The sequence below is a fragment of the Chaetodon auriga genome, chromosome 17 (assembly GCF_051107435.1).
Source record: "Chaetodon auriga isolate fChaAug3 chromosome 17, fChaAug3.hap1, whole genome shotgun sequence".
Classification (NCBI taxonomy): domain Eukaryota; kingdom Metazoa; phylum Chordata; class Actinopteri; order Chaetodontiformes; family Chaetodontidae; genus Chaetodon; species Chaetodon auriga.
Window position 1 is genome coordinate 16,676,313 of NC_135090.1, and position 23,755 is coordinate 16,700,067.

Genomic DNA, 23,755 nt, shown 5'->3' on the forward strand with positions numbered 1-23,755 from the left:
TCATGTAATATAGATGTGTTTTATTAAGAAATAAGTCACATTCATTTTGTGCTGTGAAAACTGTACATTTACAGGAGGTAAAACAGAACATAAAAAACAAAGTCGAGACAAGAAAATACAAATGGGTATTCAGTACAAGTAACTCAAGGTATGAATCGGGCCGGGGGCAGGACAGAGGAATCTGAAGGAACAGGGGAATTGGCTGGTAGTACATACTATTGAGTTACTGACAAGGTTATCAAAAACACACCGTTACAGAAGACATGAGGTTCAATTACTCATCGCTATACAGCGGAGAGTAATAACAAATATCCTGAAGCACAGTTTAGAGATATTCATAGGCTATCATTCATTCTATATGTTTGCTTTATAGAAGTACAATTATCTACCTGTCACAGAGAGCTCCAAATATGGAGTCTTGTGCTAACAAATCTCTAGTGAATAAATTCCTTGAATTACTAATACAGATTTGTCATACAATATTCTCATAAAGCATCTATATGCTCTGTAAATATGAGGAAGATGGTATAAAAGTTTTGAAACATTGGTAAGAAAAAATTCTGCCTAAATCATAATATCAGTCTTGCTTGAGCATCAAGCGCCCATCATATTGCACTATTTCACACTGATGGCTGAAAACACAAATGTGTTGAAGTCTCGAGGACCCGACGCTGAACTGGAAGTCGCATCAGCGCCAGGAGCCTCTGCTCGGTCCAAGAGTCCTGCAAGGCTGAGAAACAAAAGGGCGATGATGAAAGGTCTCGCTGACCCCTTGAATCCACATGTACGACATGGAAGAGCCTGCATCTTGTGTCAGCTGAGAGGGGCGGTATCCCCCCACCTCCTCGCATTTCCACCCAGCGTTTTCCCAGATTGCACTGCTCTTCCTGTGTGAGAGTCTGTGTTCATCCCGGTGCTGGTGTTTTGGTATCGAAGCAGAATGCTGGAGAAACCAGGATACGCTGTAACTAATCACCACCTCCATCACCACTCAGTGTGTTTGTCCCGATGCAGTCCATATGGGCTCACAACACATTACAGATGCATTGAATCTTTTTTTCTTAGCCGTGACGTTGTAAGTCACACTTGAAAAAGCAATAAAACCTGTGCCTGACAGTCAGACGGGGGATGAAAAATTAAAATATATGCTATGAAATCAATAAAGATAAGAACAATGATAATCCTAACAATAATCATTGGAGTAATATCAACCATGGTAAGAAGCACTGTAAGCGTGATTAAGCCTGCTCTTCAGTAGAGGAGCTCTCAGTACAGAGATCCCTATGGCAGAGTCTCATTTTAGGCTTTTTGAAGCAGTTCCAGGTGTGAAGCTGTGCAAACAAACACACAGCCAGAAAAAAAAAAAAAAAAGCGTGTGCGCACATCTACCAAAGTGCAGAGTGTTGGACTCCAAACATGAAACTGGGCCCTTATGCTCTCTTGCCTTGTCCTATTTTGGAAGGTAACTTGGCTGGAAGAGGAGCCAAGAGTTCCGGTTGTTCCTCCCAAGAAGCAGGGAGGACACACCGCATTATATTATTTTATTTTTCTCCAAAGTTAAGTGAAGGAAAAAGAAGCACAGACATGTCGACCACATCTTCTGAACCCAGGCTGAAGGGTTCAGGAAACTCCCAGTGAAGCGTTAATGGAACCACAGCCAGTCCTGGTCCAAGGAAACCACTGATCGCTCCACTAACCCTTTGGCCTTCAGAGCACTCTGTCACGAGATGCTTTAAGTCCATACAGAGAAGCTACATTAAACATCCCATCACCACCTCCACCTCTCCTTCCCTCCCTTCCTTCCTTCTTGCTCTGGCTGAGGGTTTGAAGACATTGATACTGGGACCAACTTTCTCACTTTCTTGGTTTCCTCTACTCTATCCATACAGGATACCATTCCCAAACCAAAAAAGGTGACCAAGGTGAAATCAGGTGGCTTCGCTAGCCCCCCTCCTCCCCCTCAGACCTCTGTCTGCAGGTCGATGATGTCCTGTCCCACCAGAGGGATGGTGGTGTTGGCCTTCTCCCACTCCACAGAGTGCAGCTCCAGAGGTGAGGCAGCAAGGGGCTCCAGGTCTTTACGCACCCATGCAGGGGGAGACTGTGGTATTCCCCGGACTCCCTCCCATGGCCTTTCCAGAGGAGCCTGCTGTTTGTCCTGTGGGGGTACAAACAGGAGCCACTTTAGAACTGCTGTCACTCATCAGCCCTGAGCAATTCCTGATTTAATCAAGATGAAATGGGCTTTATTACATCAAAGGTGATTTGATAATGATGTAAGTCATCCGGGGGACATTATTCCTCCGTGAGGCAAGTGTAATATCTGATGCCGTGTCTCATCTATAGGCAGTAAATTTTGACACTGTGAGTTTGTGTATAAACACTCACACTGTGGTTCGTTTTGTCACTTCCTCCTGAAGACACACTCCATCTCACAGACTGTAAGAAGGAAGGAAGAAAATTCATCCTTACTCAAATGACCTCGAGGTGATGACAACCATAGTTCAATACACAAATCACTGGTTGTTCTATAGGGTCATTTTGACATCAAAGAATCTCTTTTAACATCAGAACCGCCTCTGTTGTTATGCTTTCCTCTTTATCTTATCTCTTCGTTCTGCATCTCCTGAAAATTAATGTCAATGGACATGGATGATGAGCATAATATCATTATAGGTTACCTTGCTGTCGGAGGCAGGTGACTCTCTGTCTTTCTCAGCATGATGCAGCTTCCTGTTCAGGTCCTGGAACATGTTCTGGTGGCGTTTCTTTGTGTGCATTATTTTCTGGAGAAGACAAAGAAAAAACATTTTAGTCTCAAAATTAATGGTGACTGCAATACATATCATTTACTGTGTACTGCACGCAATTTATACTGTTTTCAAAAGGCAGCATCCAAAAGACATTTACCTCAAAGTCCAACTCAGCATAGCGGGATTTCTGTCTCTGCAAAGCGAAAGAAAGACAAAGAAAGTTTGAGAGCTTGGCTTTAGATACACAAGACTGCATAAAACAACCATTGTACAAGAGATCACACTATCTCATCTCCTCTTACCTCCAAGGAGCTCATGGACAGCGTGGAGATGGTCTCACTCTTGGACATCATGGAGTTCATGGACTCGAAGGTGTTCTCCAGGCTGCTGTGGGTGATGTGAGACTCACTGGACATGTTGTGGATGTTCTGGATGGGAGAGTCCCTCTCTGAATACGACACGCTGACCTGGTCGGGGGGAATCGACTTCATCCCGAAGGCGGCCTGGGGCTCGGCAAAGGGCCCGCTGAGGTGCATCAGTCTGGCCTGTGGCAGCTGCTCCACGCTGATGTTGTACTTTGTCGGATCATCCTTGGGCTTGGACCTCAGGGTGGAGGTTGTGTTGGGCATGAGGACATAACCGCTGCCATCGGACAAGCTGCCTTCGGCCTGAGCCCGAGCGAGATCGGCGTCCAGCTGCTTGAAGAGCTCTCCCTCACAAACGTACACAGGTTTCCCGCAGGATGGGTCCACTCCTCCCGCCAGACGGCTCTTCTCTCTCTTCAGGGTGAGGGTGTGGCTGGAGTATTCGGGAACAGCCTGCATGTGGCTCTTACTGGGGTTGGATGGCAGGGTGTGGAAGTTGGAGCCCATGGGAAGAGGCAGCTGAGGAGGAGGCATCTTCTCTTCAGAGGAGCTCTTCATTCCTTTGAAGAAAAACGGGAAGAGAGAGTTACAAAATAATGCATGTCTGAAAATTTGTTTCAAGAAATATGTTTTTACGCGTGGTGGGATGTTTTAAGTGCAAGACTCGCGGAAATTGAAATGCAAATGGAAAAATGGTTAAGAGCAAGAGGAAAAGTCCATGTAAAAAGGGATTTACCTTGTCTGCTTGAATCTCCATCCTTTTCGTTATCAGACTGCTGATAAAAGAATAAAAAATGTTCTATCAGTGCTTAATGTATGCACATATTCATTTAGGGATAAAATGCAAGAAGCACTCAAGACATTAAAAAGGCAATAAGCCAAGAAATTTACCATAAGCTGGGTGTGGCCATTGTGAAGGGAACTGCCAGAGTCTCCATTGCCGTCGTCCTTGCGGTCGACTACTCTGCACTTTACAGCCTCTTGAACCTAATGGGTGGAGGGAAAAATTCATTCAAACCACAGCTCATGTAACCTCATAAAGAAAATCAAACAAACAACAAAAAACAAGTTGCCTTTTCTTTCAGTTGCTCTTACTTTATCTCATATTTTCCTTACCTCTCTACGCAGGATGCAGTGAACCATGACAATGATGAAACCCTCCAGAGAATCGAAGACAGCAAAGAGGATCTGGAAGAGGGCCGAGCGGCGGTCGGTGATGGCCAGCACAGCGGACATCCAAGTGAGGGCCAGCAGCGGCAGAACCACGCAGGAGCTCCACAGTGATGCCCTGCAGGGTGGAAAAACAACAGATTAGACACAACAGGCTCATGCAAGCTGCAACGGACTTCTGTTTCTCTACTGGCAGAGCTCTGTTCGCTCCTGTTGTTTGATTGCGAGTCTTGATATCAAAGCACATTATCAATATACCTGTAATGGCACTGATGAGGGCGATAAGCGCAATACTCTGGTGTACGGAGAAGATCAATAAGACCTACCCGGCTCTCTCCTTCAGCTTCACATCGGTGATGCCGTCCTTGGATACCAGCTTGTTGAAGACCAGAATACCAATGACCATATTCACCTGTTTGCAAGAGAAGAAAAAAAAAACCATGGATGAGACAATGTAATAACGGGTAATGCATTTACAAACAGACTATCTATTGTGATGCACTGGGACATCGAAGTCTGTATACGTACCAAAACTACAGCTGCAGCAGGGCCAACAAAGGAGTAGAGGAGTCCGCCCTCGAGAGACAGCCAGCAGCTGGTAAAAGAAAGAGAAAGAATATTAATGCTTGAGCTGAGATGAAGAGCTTTTCAATGCAAATGCAGAGAAAAGACAAGTCCCAAAAATGCCAGGCTGAGACTAGACTCACTAGTTGACGGTGCCGTAACCCTTAGCTTTTGTGAAACCCACAGAGACAGCCACCACCAGTGCAGGGAGGCCTGAAAGATAGAAGATATGCAAAGGTGTGGAAAAAGTTAGTGCCTGCAAAGATAAAGCTTGTGAGAGAAGTGATGCAACAGAGGTGCAAAAAAAAAAAAAAAAAGACAAAAAAAAGGGTGCTCTTACCCCAGCCTAAGCATAAGAAGCGCTTGCGGATGATGCGGTTGCGCAGACGACCAGTGACAGCCATGTAGGACTGCCAAGCTTCTGTCAGCACCCAGCAGAAAGAGGAGAGGAAAAAGAAGTGCAGGAGAGCAGCTACGAGAGTGCACACCACCTGTGGGAGCCCAGAAGGAAAGCCAGATAGGGAGGAAAGACGAGAAATCTGTGTCAGTGGCACTGCTACTTCCCAAATCCCCAAAGCAGTGATTTTCAGAGAGGTTTAAAAGAGAGGCTGGGATTGGCTAGCGGAGTGCTTTACCTTGTTGCGAGCCTGAGTTTGTCCAACGAGAATGAGGGCATTGGAGCATATGATGGAGAGGCAGAAGTTGATGAGGATAACGGAGCGCTCGGAGCGGATGTACCTGGAGTTTTGAGAAAGGGAGAAGAGAAGAACGAGGTTAGGGATGAGTAGGTAGAGGAGAGAGGGTGGGCAGCGGATAATGTTCCGGGCTGACATGGCCGGACTTTGCTCGCAGGGCTACTTACTTCCACACGGAGACGTAGATGATGATGAGGAGCAGCAGGGTGAGAGAGGAGACCCCACAGCCAACGATGAGAGTCACAGACGGGAGCAGTGCCTTGTCCATGATCTACAGAGAGGAGACAAGACCAAACATGCCTCTTAGAACTGATTACAAACACACACACACACACATTGATGCAGAGGGGGAACCAGCGCTGGTATGCGCACATATGCACGCACTAGCGAAGCCTCTGGCTGTGCGCTATCTGGAATAGCAGACAGCTCCCTGTAGGCAAACAGTTGAATGGCACAATCAGGCCGCAGCTCAGGCAAGGTGACCCCAAGGTGAACATGTCAGAAAGATGGAGCGGCAAACTAAACAAATGGTCAGGGTCACTGCGTTCCTCCATTGAGCTTTTGAGTCAGCAAATGAGGCGAGGAGGATACTGCACATATATCTCTCTCAACTAAGCATGGGGGGGTGGGGGTGGGGGGGGTTGCTCGATTCTCAGGGGCAGTTCAGGGGGGTTGCTGTGTTCAGCCATTAGTTTGAGCAGCTACAGCAACCTTCTACTCATTGACAGCCATCCTGGGCTCCTTTTTTTCTCTCCCCTTTTTCTCGCTATGTAGGCGGTGTTTTTGTGCCAACCAGCAGCTCCTTGCCCATCCCTGCAGGAGTGAACAGGTGGACCATTATCACCTGTGCATTAATCTGCCACCACCTGCCCTTCTGATCTCTGACAGCAGCTTAGCGCATGCCGCTGCCAGCGGCGGTGACCGTCCCATGTTTCAAAGAGCCCTGGCACCGAACCTCTGGTGGAGGAAACGGAGGGGGGGATTGTCTTCCCTGCTGCTCATTCACCTGGAGGGCCAACGGGTCACTGCTGCACACACAAATCTCAGCTCCTTGAGACTTGACAAAGCCCTTGCCGCCTTGCTAACACACCTCCCAACTCCCAGCAGCTAACTGCGTGCATTCACCGCGTCTATAATCTTTGTCTGTCTCACACCTACTCCGGTGGCTTTAATAAGGTTTTGAGTTAATCTAACACCTCTGATCAGGTTGTCATCACCACAAAGCGTGTGAGCCGGATGAAAATCATTTCTACGGATGAGCAAGCCCTCATTGACAAATGGTGTGATTATATTTTTGATACTGTGTTGAGGGAGAAAAAGGCGAGAAAGGGCTAAGTGGCTCCAAAAGGTGAGCGAGAAAATGTGCCGAAATATAATAAATCTGCCAGTATCAAATTAGCACAGATAGAGGAGAAAGAAATAGACAACGCTTTGGCCTTCATTTGATTTATGAGGGCCATAAATTCTTATACTGCAAGCGTATGTGAAGCACGGCTTCTAATACGCCTGCCATTGTTGATAGTGCCTCAGAATTCAAAGTACAATACTGAGCCTTGAAGGACTGTTCCACTCCATCTCAATATGTGCTCCACATATAGCTGTTCTGATATCAAAGTGCAGCTGGTGAAGTCCGGCCTACGGCAGCCAAAGACTAATTTGGTGTGGCAAATTTGTTTCAAAATCTATCCAACTACATCAGAAGCGCCCCAAAACAGATGGCAGATAGCAGAGCGGTGAGCTGTCTTTTTGCCTCAGCCTTTACTGAATCTGGGGAATGGAAAAATAACAAGGGCGATACAGTATGTTCTGTTCCCTCTCTTCCCAATCTCCATATCTGGGTTGATGCTTGCACCATGGGCCTCTGAGTGAAATCCAGACAGCCAGCTTGACCTAAATATGGAGCATGTCTTCTGCCTGTCCTTGACATGTTCTCATTTTGAGGCAGGTAGAGGAAGGAAAATGTACAGCGAAACCATTGACCAATTCACTTTTTCTGCTTTCTTAAATGATTACCCCAGCGGTCAGTGGCATCTGCTGTACTAACTATGTGGGCTGCTGCTCCCACAGGACCATGTTTCCAGCACACATGATGCTACAGTACTCCTGAAATCAGACCATATCGAATGAGAGCTAACACACTGCAGTATCTCGCTGTTTTTCACATCTCCTCTCTCTCTCTCTCTCTCTCTGCCTCTCGCTGGTGTTCCTCATAAGGCTCGCAGGAAGACGTTATTGAAAATGTCCACGGCACACATCAAAGGATGGATGGAGAGGCTGGGTGGGTGGAGGAGGGGGGGAGAGGAGGAACCATCAATGCATGACCAGACGTCTGTCTCTCATTGGTCGGCCTCTCTGGCATTTTCAGGCTCGCTGCTATGGCCGAAGAGGAAGGAGGAGGAGGAGGAGGATGAGGAAGCGGGGGGGTGGATGTAATCGAGAATTCAGAGATATTGGCAGACGGAATGATTGCCGCAGCTGCCTTTTTACTGTCGCGGGAGGTTGAAAGGAGGGGGTATGTGCAGCCTATAACAAATATGGGAGGCGCTGTTCAGTCTGGCAGCAGCAAGACAAATCAAATCTAAGATGTAAACAACAGGTTGGGGGGGAAAGAAGAAGACTGTATGAGTTCAGCAGCAGGAAAACACTGCAGTCCAAATTTGTTTTGCCACTCTCTGCACACTAAATGAAAAAATAACTAAATGCACATTTAAAACACTGATTTCCTCAAAACCAGCAGTCATCTGTTGATCATTGTTTGTGTGCAGCAGCAGTCAGATGCACAGCAGAGATGGACAGGCCATTTCCTCTGTCCTGGGGGGCTGTTCAGAGGAGAGGAAAGAGGAGGGGGGCTGTGTGTGTGTGTGTGTGTGTGTGTGTGTGTGTGTGTGTGTGTGTGTGTGTGTTTTCTTCAGCATCTCAGTTATCAAAAATCACACAGGCCGACTTTGCGCTGCAGAAGCCGTTACCACGGCAACTGGAGAGCGAGCAGCTCTCAGAGGCAACACAGTCGGGGGTGGGGGGGGGGTGGGGGGTTACACATTGTCTTTGCGTATGAAATACAGCGATGCGTATTGACAGATTTCAGCAATTAAAGCATCCAGTGTGCACAAGTTCATCTATTCACTCAGACTTTCAGGCATTGCTGCAAAATCATGCATTAAAGGGAAACCCAGATTACACAATCGTCAAAAAGTCCTTTATAGTGACTGAATTAATAACGCGCCATCAATGTGTCCTAATTGTCGTTCAAGCAGCTGTGTAAGTTATGCAGCTGATTGCAAGCAAATGAGGATCAAATCAACAAGCTCGTGCAAAATCGGCATGCAAGTATGCAATTCATAAAGCATTCGTTTTAAATTTTATATCTGCACATCAACATGTTGCTCGGTTATTCCCCCCCCCAATGAAAGCAGCCAGGGCTGTAATTCTCCGATCAGCGGCACCTGCACGGAGACAAAGAGGTGCTGGCAGCCAGCGCTACAGCAAACCGCTCGAAAACAAGCACCCATACCGCATTCACACACACACACACACGCACACACACACACACGCTGCACGAAGCATTTCAGACGGATGCTGGACCAACAGAAAACCCCCCCAAAAACAAGGACACATTGCGAAAAGAAAGAAGACTTACCGAGTCGAAGTTGACGCGCGCTAAAATGGCGAAGGTGGAGAGGCTGTCACACACGCATTTGGTTCTGAATGAATGAACGGGGACCGCTCTGCAGCTCCGAGCAGACCAAGACCCGAGCAGAGAGGAACTGCACAAGGAAGGGGAGAGGAAGGCAGCGACGGGTTAGGAGAGGAGAGATCTGACAAATCACACGTGTGAATGCCTCTTAATGTTATCTTTTCTCGCATATATGGAGAAAAAATATGTACATTTAGACAATTTTACTTCTAGTTAAGCCAATCAGGAACGCGTTTGAAATATCCCAACACAGAAAAATGCACATTTGTTTTACGTTTTATATAACATTTGCGCACTGAAAGATGAGTTCTGTGGTCCAGTGTGAAAAAGATAAATCTTATTTCTCATAACCTGAGGTGCTCAGTTGCATCTCAGGAAAGCCTTGATGATGGCTTTGACATGTGTGTGAATAATAGCCATCTGTGCCATGATTAACGAGGACAGGCCTTCATAAATCTCATTATTGGCAAAATCTGTATCATTTCTTGCTATGGACAATCCTTCCTCAGTAGACATGAGATTATTGGCAACACTTTCCCAGTGAACTGGGGACAAAGGACAACATGTTCCCTCTTTTGAAAAAGAAGGAGGGGAATGTGAAATCAGTCTGAACTTCGATTATTTCTCCATAGTGGACAAAACTACACTCCAACCCATTTTTGGTTGCATTTATGCAAGCTAACACAAAACAGTGAGTAAATGCTCAACAACTGTCATGTTTATCCTCACTTAGACTGTGCCAAGCCTGATCAGACAAAAAAAAGGATAAATTACACTACAAACAGTAAAATCAATATAAAGTGCTTCACTGAGGCCATCTCTCAAATGAGATGCACTTATTGTCCGATGACAAATCACTGAATTTATTGCTCAGGTCTTGTTCTGAGACATTTGCCAAAGAAATGTGCCTTAACCTCCAGAGAAGGTTAAGGCAATGAGCAGCACCCTCAGGCTCTGACTGACTGGTGAATACAGAGGAGCATCATAGCCAGCAGGTCCGGCCTGGTGCAGAGTGTCACAGGCGCTCGTAAAAATCATCATGGCAGTTAGCCGGAACATCTAAACAGGCTTGGCTGCACAGTTTAATGTGTGCTGTGTTCAAGCAGTCATATCATGCAGATGATTTAAATGTTATGTGATGCAAAGTAAGCCCAAAAAAGCATCCTGTAATTTGTTTCCTGTCTCTTTTGGTTTCGTGTCACAAAAAGCTGCAGAGCATTTTTATCTGTCTCCATCTGGGAAAGTTCATCGGCGGAGGAGCTAATGGAGCATTTCCTGTGATCAGACATATGCAGCTCTGCAAACATGCATTGACCCCAAACTCTGCCATCAGCCAGAGCTTCCTCCTCTGCCATTTGCAGTCTATATCCTCCCTTTAATCACATCCTGCTGTCAAAAATGAATCTAATTTGACTAGAGGCACACCGCCCTCCCTCTGAAAGCGTAAGAGTTGATTACATTTTCTACTTCGATTCATTTTTGCTTTTGCCTATGCATTGACTGCTGGTTGTTATGGCTTTTATGTGAAAAGCTCTGTGTGTGTGCGTGTGAGCGCGTGCGTGTTTGTGTGTCTGTGTGTGGGGTATCTGGATGCAGGTGCCTTTTCATTTCTTATCTGTCCTCCACAAGTGTACAAATCTATCTAAATGCAAATGGTCCACCTGTGTATTCTTCAGGAGGGCAGAGTGGGCCTGGGGCTGATTGATCCAGCCAGGCCACCAGGAGCTGCTTTCATAAGTCACTCAAATGCATCTAAGCATCTTTAAAAACTCCCACGCGCCATAGCCATTAACCTCGGCGTTGACATATGAGCATGACTTAGAGGCGGGGGGAAGGGGGAGCTGCCATTGTCTTTAAATTGACACCCTGCAGTGTGACCTATAGGGACGCTGCAATGAATTTACTCACTGATGTATGTAATGAGGTTTGAAGTGTTGTCTATGTATTTTTCCCTCCTCAGGAAGTGGTTCATTTAAAGCGATGCAGGAGACGGTGAGAATGAAGCGAAGTGTCACTCAGCTGAAAGCATCAATGAGGTTGTCATTTCTTAATTCTGCGTGTCTGCGTGTCAGACGGCTGAGCGAGGCCTGGTGTTTCTGGCTAGGAGACATTATTGCTCTGGTGAGTGTAGGTCTTAGGGGGTTGGGGGGGTGAATGTTCATATGCAGTGACAGGTGCATGACTGGCAAGCGAGGAAATAAAGATCAACAAGATCAGCTGAGAAGGCCACCCTCGGATGGAAAAGAGACGTGAGTGATGGTCAGGCGCACATTTACGAAGAAAAACAATCGTGGTCAACACTTACGTTTCGCTCTCGTCCCATGAGAGGCACGTCTCATTCATGGTGCCCTGCAAAAGAGAGGCAGATGGAGAAGTCAGTGTGAGGAATCTCTGCAGAAAAGGGAAACATGTAGGCTGGAAGAGTGTACTACAAACGTGTGAGATGCAACAGCTTGCTGTCAGCCACCTGCCCACACTTCACGCCACCTTCCCCCGTCATACATACGCGAAACTAAAAACAGCTTCCTATCAGCTGCAGAGACTAATTGCTGCGCATGATTTCTCATCACCATCATGAACTGACCGTTTGGTCTGCCTGTGATCTTTGCCGGGTTCAGACTGACACAAGTGTAAGTAAAAGTCACAGTGTCGCTGCAAATGTCAACAAAATGTCAGGCTCTGTGTACTGCGGTGAGCAAACACCCAGAGGGGGGCTGATATTTTTCACAAGGCTCCATAAACTATTAGGGACTTACATTATGGAGGTGGGGGAACTCGATCTCAACGGGGGATGACAGGAGAGTTGGGGTGGGCTTGACGATCACTGTCACCACCTTGGAGTTGAGGAGGGTGGTGTTACTGTGGAGAAACACAAAATCACAGAGTCAGTGTTGTTTATATGAGACACAAGGTATCTGCAAATGGAAACACACAAGCCAAAGCGGGAATGCAGAAGTAGTGAGTCCTCCAGCAAGGGGCGCCCTCTTGTGACAACACAATATATTTCAATGAAGGCGAGCTGCACAGATAGAAAAGCAGAGAAATTGTATTACCTCTGGAAGGACAGAATAGAAGCAAGGTTTCTGTAGAGGACAATGCCAGTCACAAAAGCATCGCTGGCATCTGGAAAGAACAAAATGTCTGCTTAGACTCGCATTCACAAGTCTGCACATTGGTTGATCAGGGATATTATGTTTGTTTGATCTTACCAGACTGTTCGATGGACAGAGCTTCACGGGACACTGAGATCTTCTCCTCAGAGGTCCTGACCCAGTCCAGCATGCCCCTCCAGCCCTTCACAGGGAAGGTGAAGTTGGAGCTTGTAGTGGTCGGGCGCTTGTGGATGCTCAGCACTGAGAGGGACAGGGGCTTTGTTAGTGAACAGCACTTAGAGATCATCTATTCTGCACAGTTTTTTTTTTTTTTTTAACAATCATCTAATGCCAAGGACATCTTGGTTTCATGAGTCATGTGTGTCTGCCCGGAGTCGTCATTACCCACTAAATCCTGTGAGAATGTCACCTTCACTGGACCAAAACGGTCACACAAGTCATAGAGTGACTTCACAGAGTGACTCAGAGTGTGAAGTTTACAGTTATTCTTACAGTATTTGATAAATTGATACGTTTGTAAAAGCCATATACGCGTTATGCCAGATATGCCTGCACAACTTGGAGATGGCACATGTAATATGGTATAGCTGACGGACTTGACGCTCTATCACAGCGATGACTGATGCATTCAGCTGCTGCTTATATGACTCAGATTCACAAGCCAGATTAAGATTGATGCACTCTCTGGGCTGGAGAAAGGACAAATCATCCCGACTAGACACGAGCAGAGAGCAGCTGGCAGAGGAAATTAGGGCTCACCTAAATTCTCGGTGACTTCATAAATGTCCTGAAAGCCGCTCATTTGCATACCGATCATGTTCACAAAGTCCTCGACAAGGCGGAGGAACACTTTAATGTTGGCCCCCATCTGGATAAAAGACAAAAAGAGAGAGAAGGGAGGAAGAGTCAGACAGAGGGAACATGGGGGAAAGGACAGCAGCACATTCGTGTAGTTTCATCATGTGCAATTTTACACAATTAATATAACTGAGCACTGAAGCAAGGCTGTCGATACATGCCCATATCTAGCGTTCTTATTCTCATTTCAGTCCAGCCTGTACTGATTCCTTCACAGCGCTCACCAGTGGAGTGAAAAAGAAGAGGAAAAAAAAAAATACACTTTTTGCTGCTATGCAACCTCAGAACTTCCTTAAGACCATAAATGGGCAGGCTGTTGATTCATACTCTGCTTTTTTTTTTTTTTTTGTCCTCTCACTCGGTGGAGGGAGGGCTGCCTGACTTGCGTGTCTCTGACGCAGAACTGCAGCGATGTGGGCGCAAGGTGTGTGCTTGCATGCGATGTGCTGTCTGTGTCCCCTTACAACTGCTGTCGGTATGTAGGATGGCACAGAGACTCGCAGATTGCCAAAGTGGGCGTAGTGATTCTCCCTCGCTCTCTCTCTCACGCTGTCACCTTGAAGTGTTGACTTTCTCTTGTCGCAGTGGCCTCGGTAATTCGCAATCCAGTTTTCAATTTACGTGTTGACTCCCTGCAAGTCGGGGTCTGTTGCTTGTCTAACTTTGCTACACTACAACATCCTTCTCTTACTGTTTCTGTCACTGTTGCAGGAACACCGAATTCACGTGTTGCGAAAATGTGGAGGAAAGTACATCAACAGGTGGTCGGATGAGTCAAAACTCTGCGACTTGTGAATGAATCTAAAAAAAATGAGGTAGAAGTAGACTATGAGTCAAGCACAGTAATTTAATGCTTTTAGTCCTGTAACTGTCTATTCTGAGATAATATGGCTCTTGATGTCACGTTCTAATCTAATGTTTGGGTGAGTAAAAGGGCCTTTGGCGGTGTTAATCAGTGCAAGCACACCAATCATTTTTCACAATAACTTCTCATACACACCCTGAATTTGTCCTGCACCCACTCATCCCATCAGAAGAACGTTAGCATTACAGACTTATTTTCTGCTCATGTTCACTCATACAAACACCCTCTTATCACGTACCAGCTGTGCCTCTTCCCATTTGTCACGATGGTCCTCCTTCAGTAAGTTGCTGACGGTCTGGACGTAGTTCTGCAGATCATTAAATGGAGGCAGAGGTGTGAGAAGATACAAAATCCAGCCTAATTATAAACTAATTTTGGTCCGAGAAGCATGAGATGATATTATTTTTGAATATGTGCATATAGTATGCAAGAGATTTCAGCTTACCTCGATGTCAGCGTTGCTCAGTCTCAGCCTGGTTCCCATGTACAGTTCGGTGGTGTTCTTCAGGATTTCCATGACGGCCAAGAGGTCGCCGCTGTACTTGGCCGCCTCATCGGAGGAGAATCTCAGGCGTGAAATCACCTCAGCGACCCCGTCCACGCTCTGCCCCATCTGCGCTTTGGAAAGGTAGTCCCTTGACTACAGAGGAGGAGTCAAGAGGTTAATCTGAATCTTTGACATCTGCTGGTTTGACTTCACTATTGGGAAATTAGCCATATGAAGACACAACAGATGAGGTATTAGGCAATTTAATTAGGGAACACTTTCAGGGCTCACCAGCATCTGAATGGTCTCATAGTTCTTGGAGACACACTTGATGTGAGTCGGGTTCTCCCAGGAGGCAAGGCCTACAGCATCCAGGGTGCACCGGCGCAGAATCAGACCTGTTAATGAGAGAGAGTACATGCTTGTATTGGGCACAATGGGGGATAATAAACAGTCAAACATGACCAAGAAAACAAAGCATGTTGCTGTCCTTGCTGTCACTGTACCTGAGGCATCAGCAGGGCAGGCGATGGCAGCCATGTCTCCAGCGGGGGTTTTCTTCCACACAGCATCTCCAGTGTTCTGTTCAGGGCAGATCTCGTGGGGCTCTATAAAGTTAACAAGTATAAGTCAAGAAATAAGTAATCTCTTTCCTTATTGAAGTGTACTGTCGTGTAGCCACCCTTATTCAGTGTATTGGGGTCACTAACCAGGGCATCTCTTCTCATTGCAACGCTTCTGCTCTCCCTTTTCACCGGGGCAAGGTTCTCCACCAAAGAAAGGCCCTTCACAGACTCTCTGTCTCTGCTGGATGCCTCCTCCGCAAGTCTTGCTGCAGCTGCCCCAAGAGGTCCATGCGTGCCAACGTCCATCAACTAAAGACAGAGATGATTTCACATCATGACCTCTGGTCTGTGATATGTCTTATTCAGTTATCTTTTATTTGGATAGTGAATCTTGGATATGGGAATGTCTTTTTTTGTTTTTACCAGGGCAGTCTTTCAGGAAGCAGTTGGCTGTGTCCTTCCAGCCGCCTTGGCACTCAGATCCCCCGTAGGATGGCCCGTTGCACTCGCGTGTTCTCTGCATGGTGCCGTTGGAGCAAGAGGCAGAGCATGCGCTCCAGGCGGACCACTCGTTCCAGTATCCGTCCACTAGAGGGAGGCAGAGGAACAGATATCGAGTTAGAGGGAGTGCAAGGACAAGACAGACCCTCAAGTCACAGGCGTCACAGCACACTCACTGATGCCATTAACATTTCACATGGCCTACTTCAGCTGAGTTTAAGTGAAACAGAAAGTTGGAGCACAGTTATTTGTCCTTCAAGCATGACTGTATGTGCCTCTTAACCTCTAAGATCCACTTTCCTCAAAACTAAAATCAAGCTTATGTCATTATGTGCATTGTTTAGCATACTTGACTTAGTTGAGACCATATTCTAACAAAAATGGTCAAAAACACATCTTTTTTGTCTGAGTGAGAGACAATGCTACTCTAAAAGCTCTATAATGGGCACTTTTTTTTAGCCTTGAAATGATTAAAAAAACTTAGAAATATAAAACAAAATCTATCACTATTGCAATTAAATGTTGTCTTGGAAGATGGTAAAATAGATTGAACAGAGTGCATAGTCTTAAAAAAGTTAGATTGGTCAAAATGAGAAATTCTACCCTGCTAAATGGGCTATTAAGGGCGACTCAATTTTCTAAGCCTTTCAATTTCAAATGAAATGTGTAATCATCTCTCAATAATGACTTTGCCCAACAGCCCATCCCCTGTTTCAGACATTAACAGTGATTCAGCTGAGGCTCGCAGAGACACCTGCTGACGAGAGCATGCAACTGTACCAATCCTGGTGTGGAAAAAAGTGGGAAACACTAACTGGACAAACTGTAGCTGTGACTTCAAAAACCTTTCAGCACACGAGTAGGTGGCAGAACAGGGAATAACTCGGCCTCTAATATAGTGAGTGACCGTGAGTACAGTATGAGTCACTGGCAGTTATTATACAGGCACTGACTAATGCCCACAGATGCTTTTATTCTGTGGATGCGTCAGATGTAATGTCAGCCCGCCACTGCAGTTGCTGTTTGTGATGATGGTGATGCCAGTATGTGGTTTAATTAGCTTTCACATATGAATCAGTTAGGCGAAGGGTCAAGCATGGTAGCAAAAGAACAAACTTCCACATAGAAGCAATTAGAAGTGTTTGGAATATTTTAGCGATATGGTTTTACGTGCATCATTTGTACATGTCATCGTCAAATCTAAGTCTGCAATTAAAAGATTATTTTTTATTTATTATTTATTATTATTGTCTCACCTGGGCATACAGCGATGTTACAGAACTTGGTTTGTCTTGTAGGGCCGCGGCAAGGCTCTCCTCCGTTCTTGGGCTGCTTGCATGTGCGAGTACGGTCACGGTAACCCCGACCACATGTGGAGGAGCACAGGCTCCAGGGGGTCCACTCGTCCCAAGCACCATCCACTACACATGGGTAACACGGAGGGATATTTTAGGATAAGTTTCAGTTTTTTTTTTTCTTTTAAATGTGCAACTGGTGTTTTGAATCCATATGAAGTTTCAAACTCTATACACTACATTTTCTAAACTCTCCACCAGGTGGCGCAGTCCTCTGCACAATCCCTGAGGCACACAGTCCTTGATATTGAATTGCAGCCTCTTTAGAGTGTGAAAGCTGAGAAACGTCTATCTAACTTGTCTGCTTCTCTTTATCTACTCCTCCTTTGTGGCTGTTGCTGTGTCTTACATTTTCTAGATGTCACTCTCTTTTTCTCTTTTCTCCCACCTCGTCACGCTCACATTAAAGTGGATGAACCAGACACTCACCAGGGCAGACGGCTGTGTTGTTGCAGGGCCGGTTCTCACGCAGGGGTCCGGTGCACTGGGTGGTGAAGGAGGTTGTAGCACAGATGCGACTACGGCTCTGCCAGCCCTCTCCGCAGGTGACTGAACAGGAACTCCAGGTGGACCACTCATCTGCCTTAGCATCTACTGGAAAAACACGAACTAAAGGGTCAGCACACCAAGAACTCAACACATGGAAGAGTTAAACAGTAGCTGGTTGCACTTAGATTATGTATGAATAGGTAAGTTCTAACTACATCATAGTGCGTAATGGGACCTTCTTATCTCACCTGTTTGGGTTGCAACGACTCCATGGTTAGGATCATCAGCATTGTCTCTCTTCAAACCGATGATGGCTCGCAGGCCCTGGCTCCTGTTGCGCTCTTTGCCTGAGGGAATGTGCAAATTGCATGATTATTACTAATCTGAGCCACCTGCAGCTAAGTGCTCCCAACCTAATGACTAAATGACAGGTGGGCTTACCAATGCAGGGCTGAGGGTTGCAGGCCCGGCCCTCTTCAACTGTTCCCTCGCACACGCTGTCCTCGGGCTGGCAGCCTCGGCTGCGCACCTGGACTCCCCCTCCACACTCCTGGCTGCATACTGACCAGCGGCCCCAACCAGACCAGCCCTCTGCAGGAAGAGATAAGAGATACAGGTTGTTGCAAGAAACTACAGTAATCTGTTGTAATAAGTTGGTTCGAACTTGACATTCCCACTTTTTATGTGCAAAGAAATTGTACAAAAGCATGAGTCAATGATGGCTCTCTCTTTATGAACATATGTAAGAACAGGAAGTGAAAAATGTTTGTTTTATATGCAGAGAATGAGCAAGGACGAGTCTTTGTGAGCAGAACTCAAGGCGGTGGATGTTCCATTTTAAATGGTGATTGTGTGCTTTTAACCACTTGGTGTGTGAGGCCGACAGGCGCGTTGCTATGACAACCACAAGAGCTGCACTTCGATTTCCGCTGCTAGCTGACTATGAGGTCTTTGTGCTCTTTTCTAACCCCCCCCTTTCAACCTAATGCACAAACACGCCCTCTATCTCTCCCCAAAACCCAGACTCCTTGCCAAGCATTAAACCAAACATGCCCGCCTAAGACAAAATGGAGAGCTGGTGATGTGTGCAGTCCTGGCAGTCTTGCCAATGAGGACTGAAGATGCACTAGCAAATTACTCTAATACCTTTGATTTACTTCTCATTACTTTGTGGCAGCAGAGTGCACATCCTCTGCCTGCTCTACAGACATGGATCATTACCCTCAGCACCTCCTAAGGCACAAACACTGGAGACAGCCTGCAGAGCAGTGGGATTCTGGAGAACATGACCCCCTCCATCAGCAGTCTAGGCTTGTGGATATCATTACAAAACAACACAACAAACAAGGGGGAACACTGTTCTGAAGCAAAATGTTTAGATAAACCTCCTGAGATAACAAGTCTTCTTTGACTTTCTTCATACTGACTCTGGAGGTAGCTCAAACAAAACATATAAACTTACTGATAATCTCAGCATCGCGTCCGTTGTCTCTGGGAACAGGGAGGCACTTCTCAACGTAGACACCGCCCCTGTAGCAGCTTCCTGGCTTCCTCTTTGGGGCCTCCCAGCACTGGCAGGGTGTGTTCATGATGCCACAGGGATAATCATGGGTGCTACTGGACAGGCACTTCTCCAGCCACTGGCACAGCATCTGGCAGGCGGGCATACTTGGGTTCCTCTTCCCCACAACCAGAAACTCAGCCTTGAACTCACTGACATCATTCTGCCCCACGATCTCCAGGCCATTTCTTGGGGCCACCTTGCGGACCTGCAGGAACTGCTTGCTGGATTCCAGGTAGGTGACAGTGGTTGATGCGTCGCACAGCCTGACCACCTCGTCGAAGCTCTCCATGCCCAGGTAGGTACGAGAGGTCTCGATGAAGGAGTCGAACTGGAAGGTCCTGATCTGGCGAGGCATGCAGGAGTCGGTGGGCTTGGTGATTTTCATGTAGACGGTGTAGCGGCGAGGATCAGGGTTCTGCAGGGTCCAGGAGCATGGTGTCGAGGGCAGGATGTTCGTAGAGGAGAACACACCGAAGAAGCGACTCTGTTCCAGGGTGGCGCAGGTGGCGGAGGCTGGGCCGGAGGGAGTGCAGGAGGTCAAACCGAAGAAGAGCAGTACGAGGGCCACACAGGGGCCGGTAAGAGCTGACCACGCCATTGGGTCGGCTTAGATAGAGGACGGTGTTGTTCTTGTTTCTGTGATTGCTGGTTTAACCAGGTGGTTTCTTTGTCTTCTTTGTTGCAAGTTACTGCACTTGTTTCAGATCTTCTGACTTATCAATCAACCCTCTGAGGAACTGTTGGATTTGCAGGTTTTATTGCATCAGACAATCTGTCATGTCTGTATCAGCGAGGGAGCTGCAACAGAAACGGATTGAAAAAGAGATAAAAATCAGTCAGTATGCTCCAACATCTAAATAATCAAAACAAAACATCAGATATCAGTATGTAGGATAAGAGCTTTCCCCGAATGAAACACATTTTTTTCATAGTATTCATGAGATGCATTTTAATTGGACCCACTGTCGAACTGATATTTATGCATCAGGGATTTGCCTCTGATCAGTATCATAGTGTTTCGGGGCAGATTGAGTGATCTAAAATGCCCAGCTCTTCGGGACATAATTGCTTTGGCACTGCAATTACAGTCCTTCACAGCAGGCTGGTATCTCCAAGCTCTTGCTCTTTCCTCCCACACACTGAACTGAACCGCGAATCATGTGCGTCAGTCTGACGTCCATAGAAGCATTGCCACTGGCAACCACAGACGCTTATTAGTTCCGTTATTTGTGCTATGTACTCCTATTGAGCGGTAAACAAGAGAAATGGTTACTCTGAGTCCAAGGAGAAGTGTGATTACATACCCTGCTGTGATATGTCAAACATTTGCTTTCACTATCTTTCCTCCATTACATATCAGAGCATAAAGTGGAATGAAATATGCATCTAGAATGACAAATGACAGCCACTGTTGCATAGTAATGCAAATGCATGCATGGTAATGAAGATGCATTGTTAAAATCTAGTCAAATTATGCATTTTTGTTCTCCTCTGCCGAGTGCTACATGCATTCAAATGAGGCATCCACAGTATTTTACTCTTCCCTGTGTTACTTATCTTGCAGACATGCTTTATGCAGACTTTGCTTGTAAAGACTCTGACCTTTGCCACTGAAACACCAATCCTGCCTGGAGAAAGAGTGCCGAGTCAATATCAAGGTCTCTGTACACAACTGGACCGGCTGAATTAATGGTCTCCTTGCAGCACAGGCGACAGGAGGGAACACTGTTGCTCAGCAACATCTTTCACACACGTTCAGAGTTATCATTGTGCCTTCTCATTTTTTCCCACTTATTCTTTCCTTTGTCACTGATTATTGTCAGTAGAACAGATGAAGTACATCATCCATTGCTGACTAAACTTCAAAGGTATGGCCGGGAATAGCACGATATCTGCATGAAGGAAGCCTGTTATTTAAGGCTTAGCAATAAATGTCTGTATTTTCAGCGTGTGGCAGAGAGGTAAATCGTAAAGAAGGGCCAGTGCAGGGACACAGCAGCAAAATTGTTGCTTGTAACGACACTGACTTTGAGAGGCACCTGCACTTTTCAGGCAGACAACTCATAATTACATCCCTCACATCTCTTCCCACATCTCTCTGCCTCCCTCTAACCCTCCCTCTCCTCCCTCTGAGCAGCACAGCAGAGACCTCAGCTTTGTGAAGGTGGGTGTCTCTCTCCCGCCTCCCAACAACCGGAAGCTCCATGAATGGGCATCTGATGAGGCACACACTGAAAAGAAAGAGGTCCAGCTGTTGTAGAACTCTTTTTCCTACATGGTCTCTCATTGCTCGCCCTTCCCGCCCCTCCTGTCCCTTTCTCTCGCTTGTCCAATTGCTGTCGTCAGAAACATTTCTGCAAAGCAGCATGCCGTTCGTCGTTAAGGCAACAGGGTTTATTTTTTGCAGATAAGGGTGGAAAACCGCAAAGAACTGCAAAATCACCATCAGCAGCATGCTCTGTATGTATGCTGGTGTGCAAATTTGTGCAATAGCCTATCGCATCACAGATGCAGAAAGCTTCAGGTGTATAATCAAGAGAAGCAGGGCTGCATTGTAAAGCATTAAGAAATGTGCAGGCATTTGATGAGATGTGATTGTCACTGGCTGCAGTAAGTAATTTGCATGAAGACTGAGAAAAGATTTATGAGACAGCCTCAAGACAAACTGGTTACTATTCATCTGAGTCATACACCTTGAAGGCTGGTCGATTAGTTTGCCTTATGTATGTGCATGAGTGTGTGAGTGCAACAGACACAGAAGGATAGACAGTTGATCATGATTTCCTGACTTCACTCTTTTCTTTGCCAGCTGCTCTCTTCTGCTGGAGCAAACTAAAGAAAAGCTATTATTTGCAGCCATTAAAGGTCATCCTTCATCAGGAACTTGCTCACGCTTTTTCTTTTTCTGTGGCAGATATGTGCACACATGTGCAAGAAACTAGACCACCTGGTAGCTTTGCTGCAAATCCATGTGACAGCAAAAACAACAAGCAGCAAAACTAAACAAATCACTGCAGATTGCTGACAGCAACACCCTGCATCTTGGGACAAAGTTTTAAGAATGTGTGTGTGTGTTCAGATGCAGACAAGGATTTCATTGCAAAGCTGTTACTATTGTCAGGCATTTAGACGAATTGGTGATTGGTATGTGGTGAATTCTACGATGCAGGCGTCTTTTCTGCCTGAAAGAAAGGTGAAACAAGCAGACCAAATAGAATTCTGTATGTTGACTGATTGCTGTGCAAGTGTGTCAAAACCATGATTCAAGCAGACACTGTTTCATTTAAACACCTACAAGGAGTCTTCTCGTCCTTGCAGATGTTTAAGACATTATTGCAAAAGCATCCTCATTTGACAGCAGATGCCTGCGTTGAAACTTGGATTTGCATCATGCAGGTCGTAATATCATAACTTCTTTCAGAAACGATCATGTAATCGAAGAGATACAAGCACACCAGAAAGTTCTATCGAGCAACCTGTTGCCACGATCTAACTTTCTGCGGCTGATCGTTCACGCCGCCTCACCCAGAGGCATCACATGGAATTATTAGTACTACGCTCAGAGCAGCCTGCGTAATATGGTACTAGAACTTTCGAGCAAATGTGTGAGGAAATAAACGTTGTGGGAGCAATCAGTGCTGAAATGCATGCAAAAAGCAATGCAGTAGATGCACGTTTGCTCGAACGTTTCAGCAGAGGAGAGGCTGGTTGAGAGGCTTGAGAAAGAGTTTCAGCACCATGGACAGCGACAGACCAGTTCAGCGGTCCAGTCTGCAGGAACAAACCCACAGGCTGCGGGACAACATCCATAAACAATCAGTCATCACTCCCGATGGTCCGTCCATGAGCACATGGCTCCGCATGAAACACACACACGGCGGACACGTCTTGACAGCAAACGCACATTTAAGAGCAAAAGACAGTGTTGACTCACCTTGAAAAGGTTTCTTTGAAGTCTTGTCAGTGGCTCTCTATCCGGTCGCCCAGGTTGCGTTTGCGGAGCTGGACTCGGGTAGCAGCTGCTGAGTGCGTGCTCAAAGTCTGACTTGACTCGAAGTCTTCAGATCTGCGCTCTGGCCAAAACTTTCGCAGTGTTTGAAGCCGCTGAAAGGATGCGCCAGGTCCAAGCCCGACCCCAGACGGGTCGATCCCAAGTTTCAGTGCAGTCCACTCTCACAAGCAAAGAAAAAATATAGTGACTCTAACCAAACTCCAAAGAGTTTACTACCAACTTAGTTTAGCTGCTATATCCAGAGAAACTGGCGTATAGCGGAATGACAAATTGGTCGTATCGGAGCTCCAGCAGACGGTCCGTAGAACCAAACGTTGTGATCTAGCTTCGTCTTCTCTCTCTAAGCTCCAGGATAAATGTTGGTACTTCTACTCCCGGCTTCGGAGTCTTCTTGCTTGTGGTCTTTGCACTGCAAGTGGATCCAGTCTCAGTGTAGCTTGTGGCCTGCTCGTGGAAGTATATATCCAACCCCGCCCCCCCTGCTCCACGTTGGAGTCAGTGCGTGGATGGCGTACTGAAGTGAATGAGACAGCATCAAGACGGGAGGGGGGGAGCGTGTGCGGGGGAGAGCTGTTTGTGTGCGCGCGCGTGTGCGTGAGGAAGTGTGAGAGTGAGTGTGTCAGCGCACGGAGGAGGGAGGAGGGAGGAATCTGAAGAGAAGGGAGGGATCTGCGCAGGGAGACAGAGACAAACGATTATGCACA

The 23,755-nt window shown here is 46.5% G+C and overlaps 1 protein-coding gene across 2 annotated transcripts; it reads right to left on the reverse strand.

The window, feature by feature from the left end:
* On the reverse strand, window positions 1-23,485 carry LOC143335200 (adhesion G protein-coupled receptor B1-like). 2 transcript variants are annotated; one of them, XM_076754445.1, is made up of 32 exons: window positions 22,974-23,485; window positions 18,938-19,837; window positions 17,917-18,066; window positions 17,724-17,822; window positions 17,416-17,577; window positions 16,888-17,052; window positions 15,554-15,718; window positions 15,275-15,439; window positions 15,071-15,172; window positions 14,856-14,962; window positions 14,523-14,717; window positions 14,316-14,384; window positions 13,114-13,222; window positions 12,451-12,594; window positions 12,295-12,364; window positions 11,998-12,100; window positions 11,547-11,590; window positions 9,185-9,311; window positions 5,715-5,818; window positions 5,488-5,590; window positions 5,193-5,343; window positions 4,996-5,065; window positions 4,817-4,883; window positions 4,615-4,700; window positions 4,235-4,406; window positions 4,010-4,105; window positions 3,855-3,894; window positions 3,056-3,678; window positions 2,911-2,946; window positions 2,682-2,786; window positions 2,389-2,439; window positions 1-2,158 (listed from the first exon to the last, which is right to left on the reverse strand). In XM_076754445.1, exons 2-32 carry the CDS (start codon window positions 19,635-19,637, stop codon window positions 1,961-1,963), a joined length of 4,578 nt encoding a protein of 1,525 aa, XP_076610560.1. In that variant the 5' UTR covers window positions 19,638-19,837; window positions 22,974-23,485; the 3' UTR covers window positions 1-1,960. The 2 variants fall into 2 exon arrangements, with proteins under 2 accessions (XP_076610560.1, XP_076610559.1); XM_076754444.1 differs by having other exon boundaries at window positions 17,416-17,580.
* Window positions 23,486-23,755: the final 270 nt, after the last annotated feature.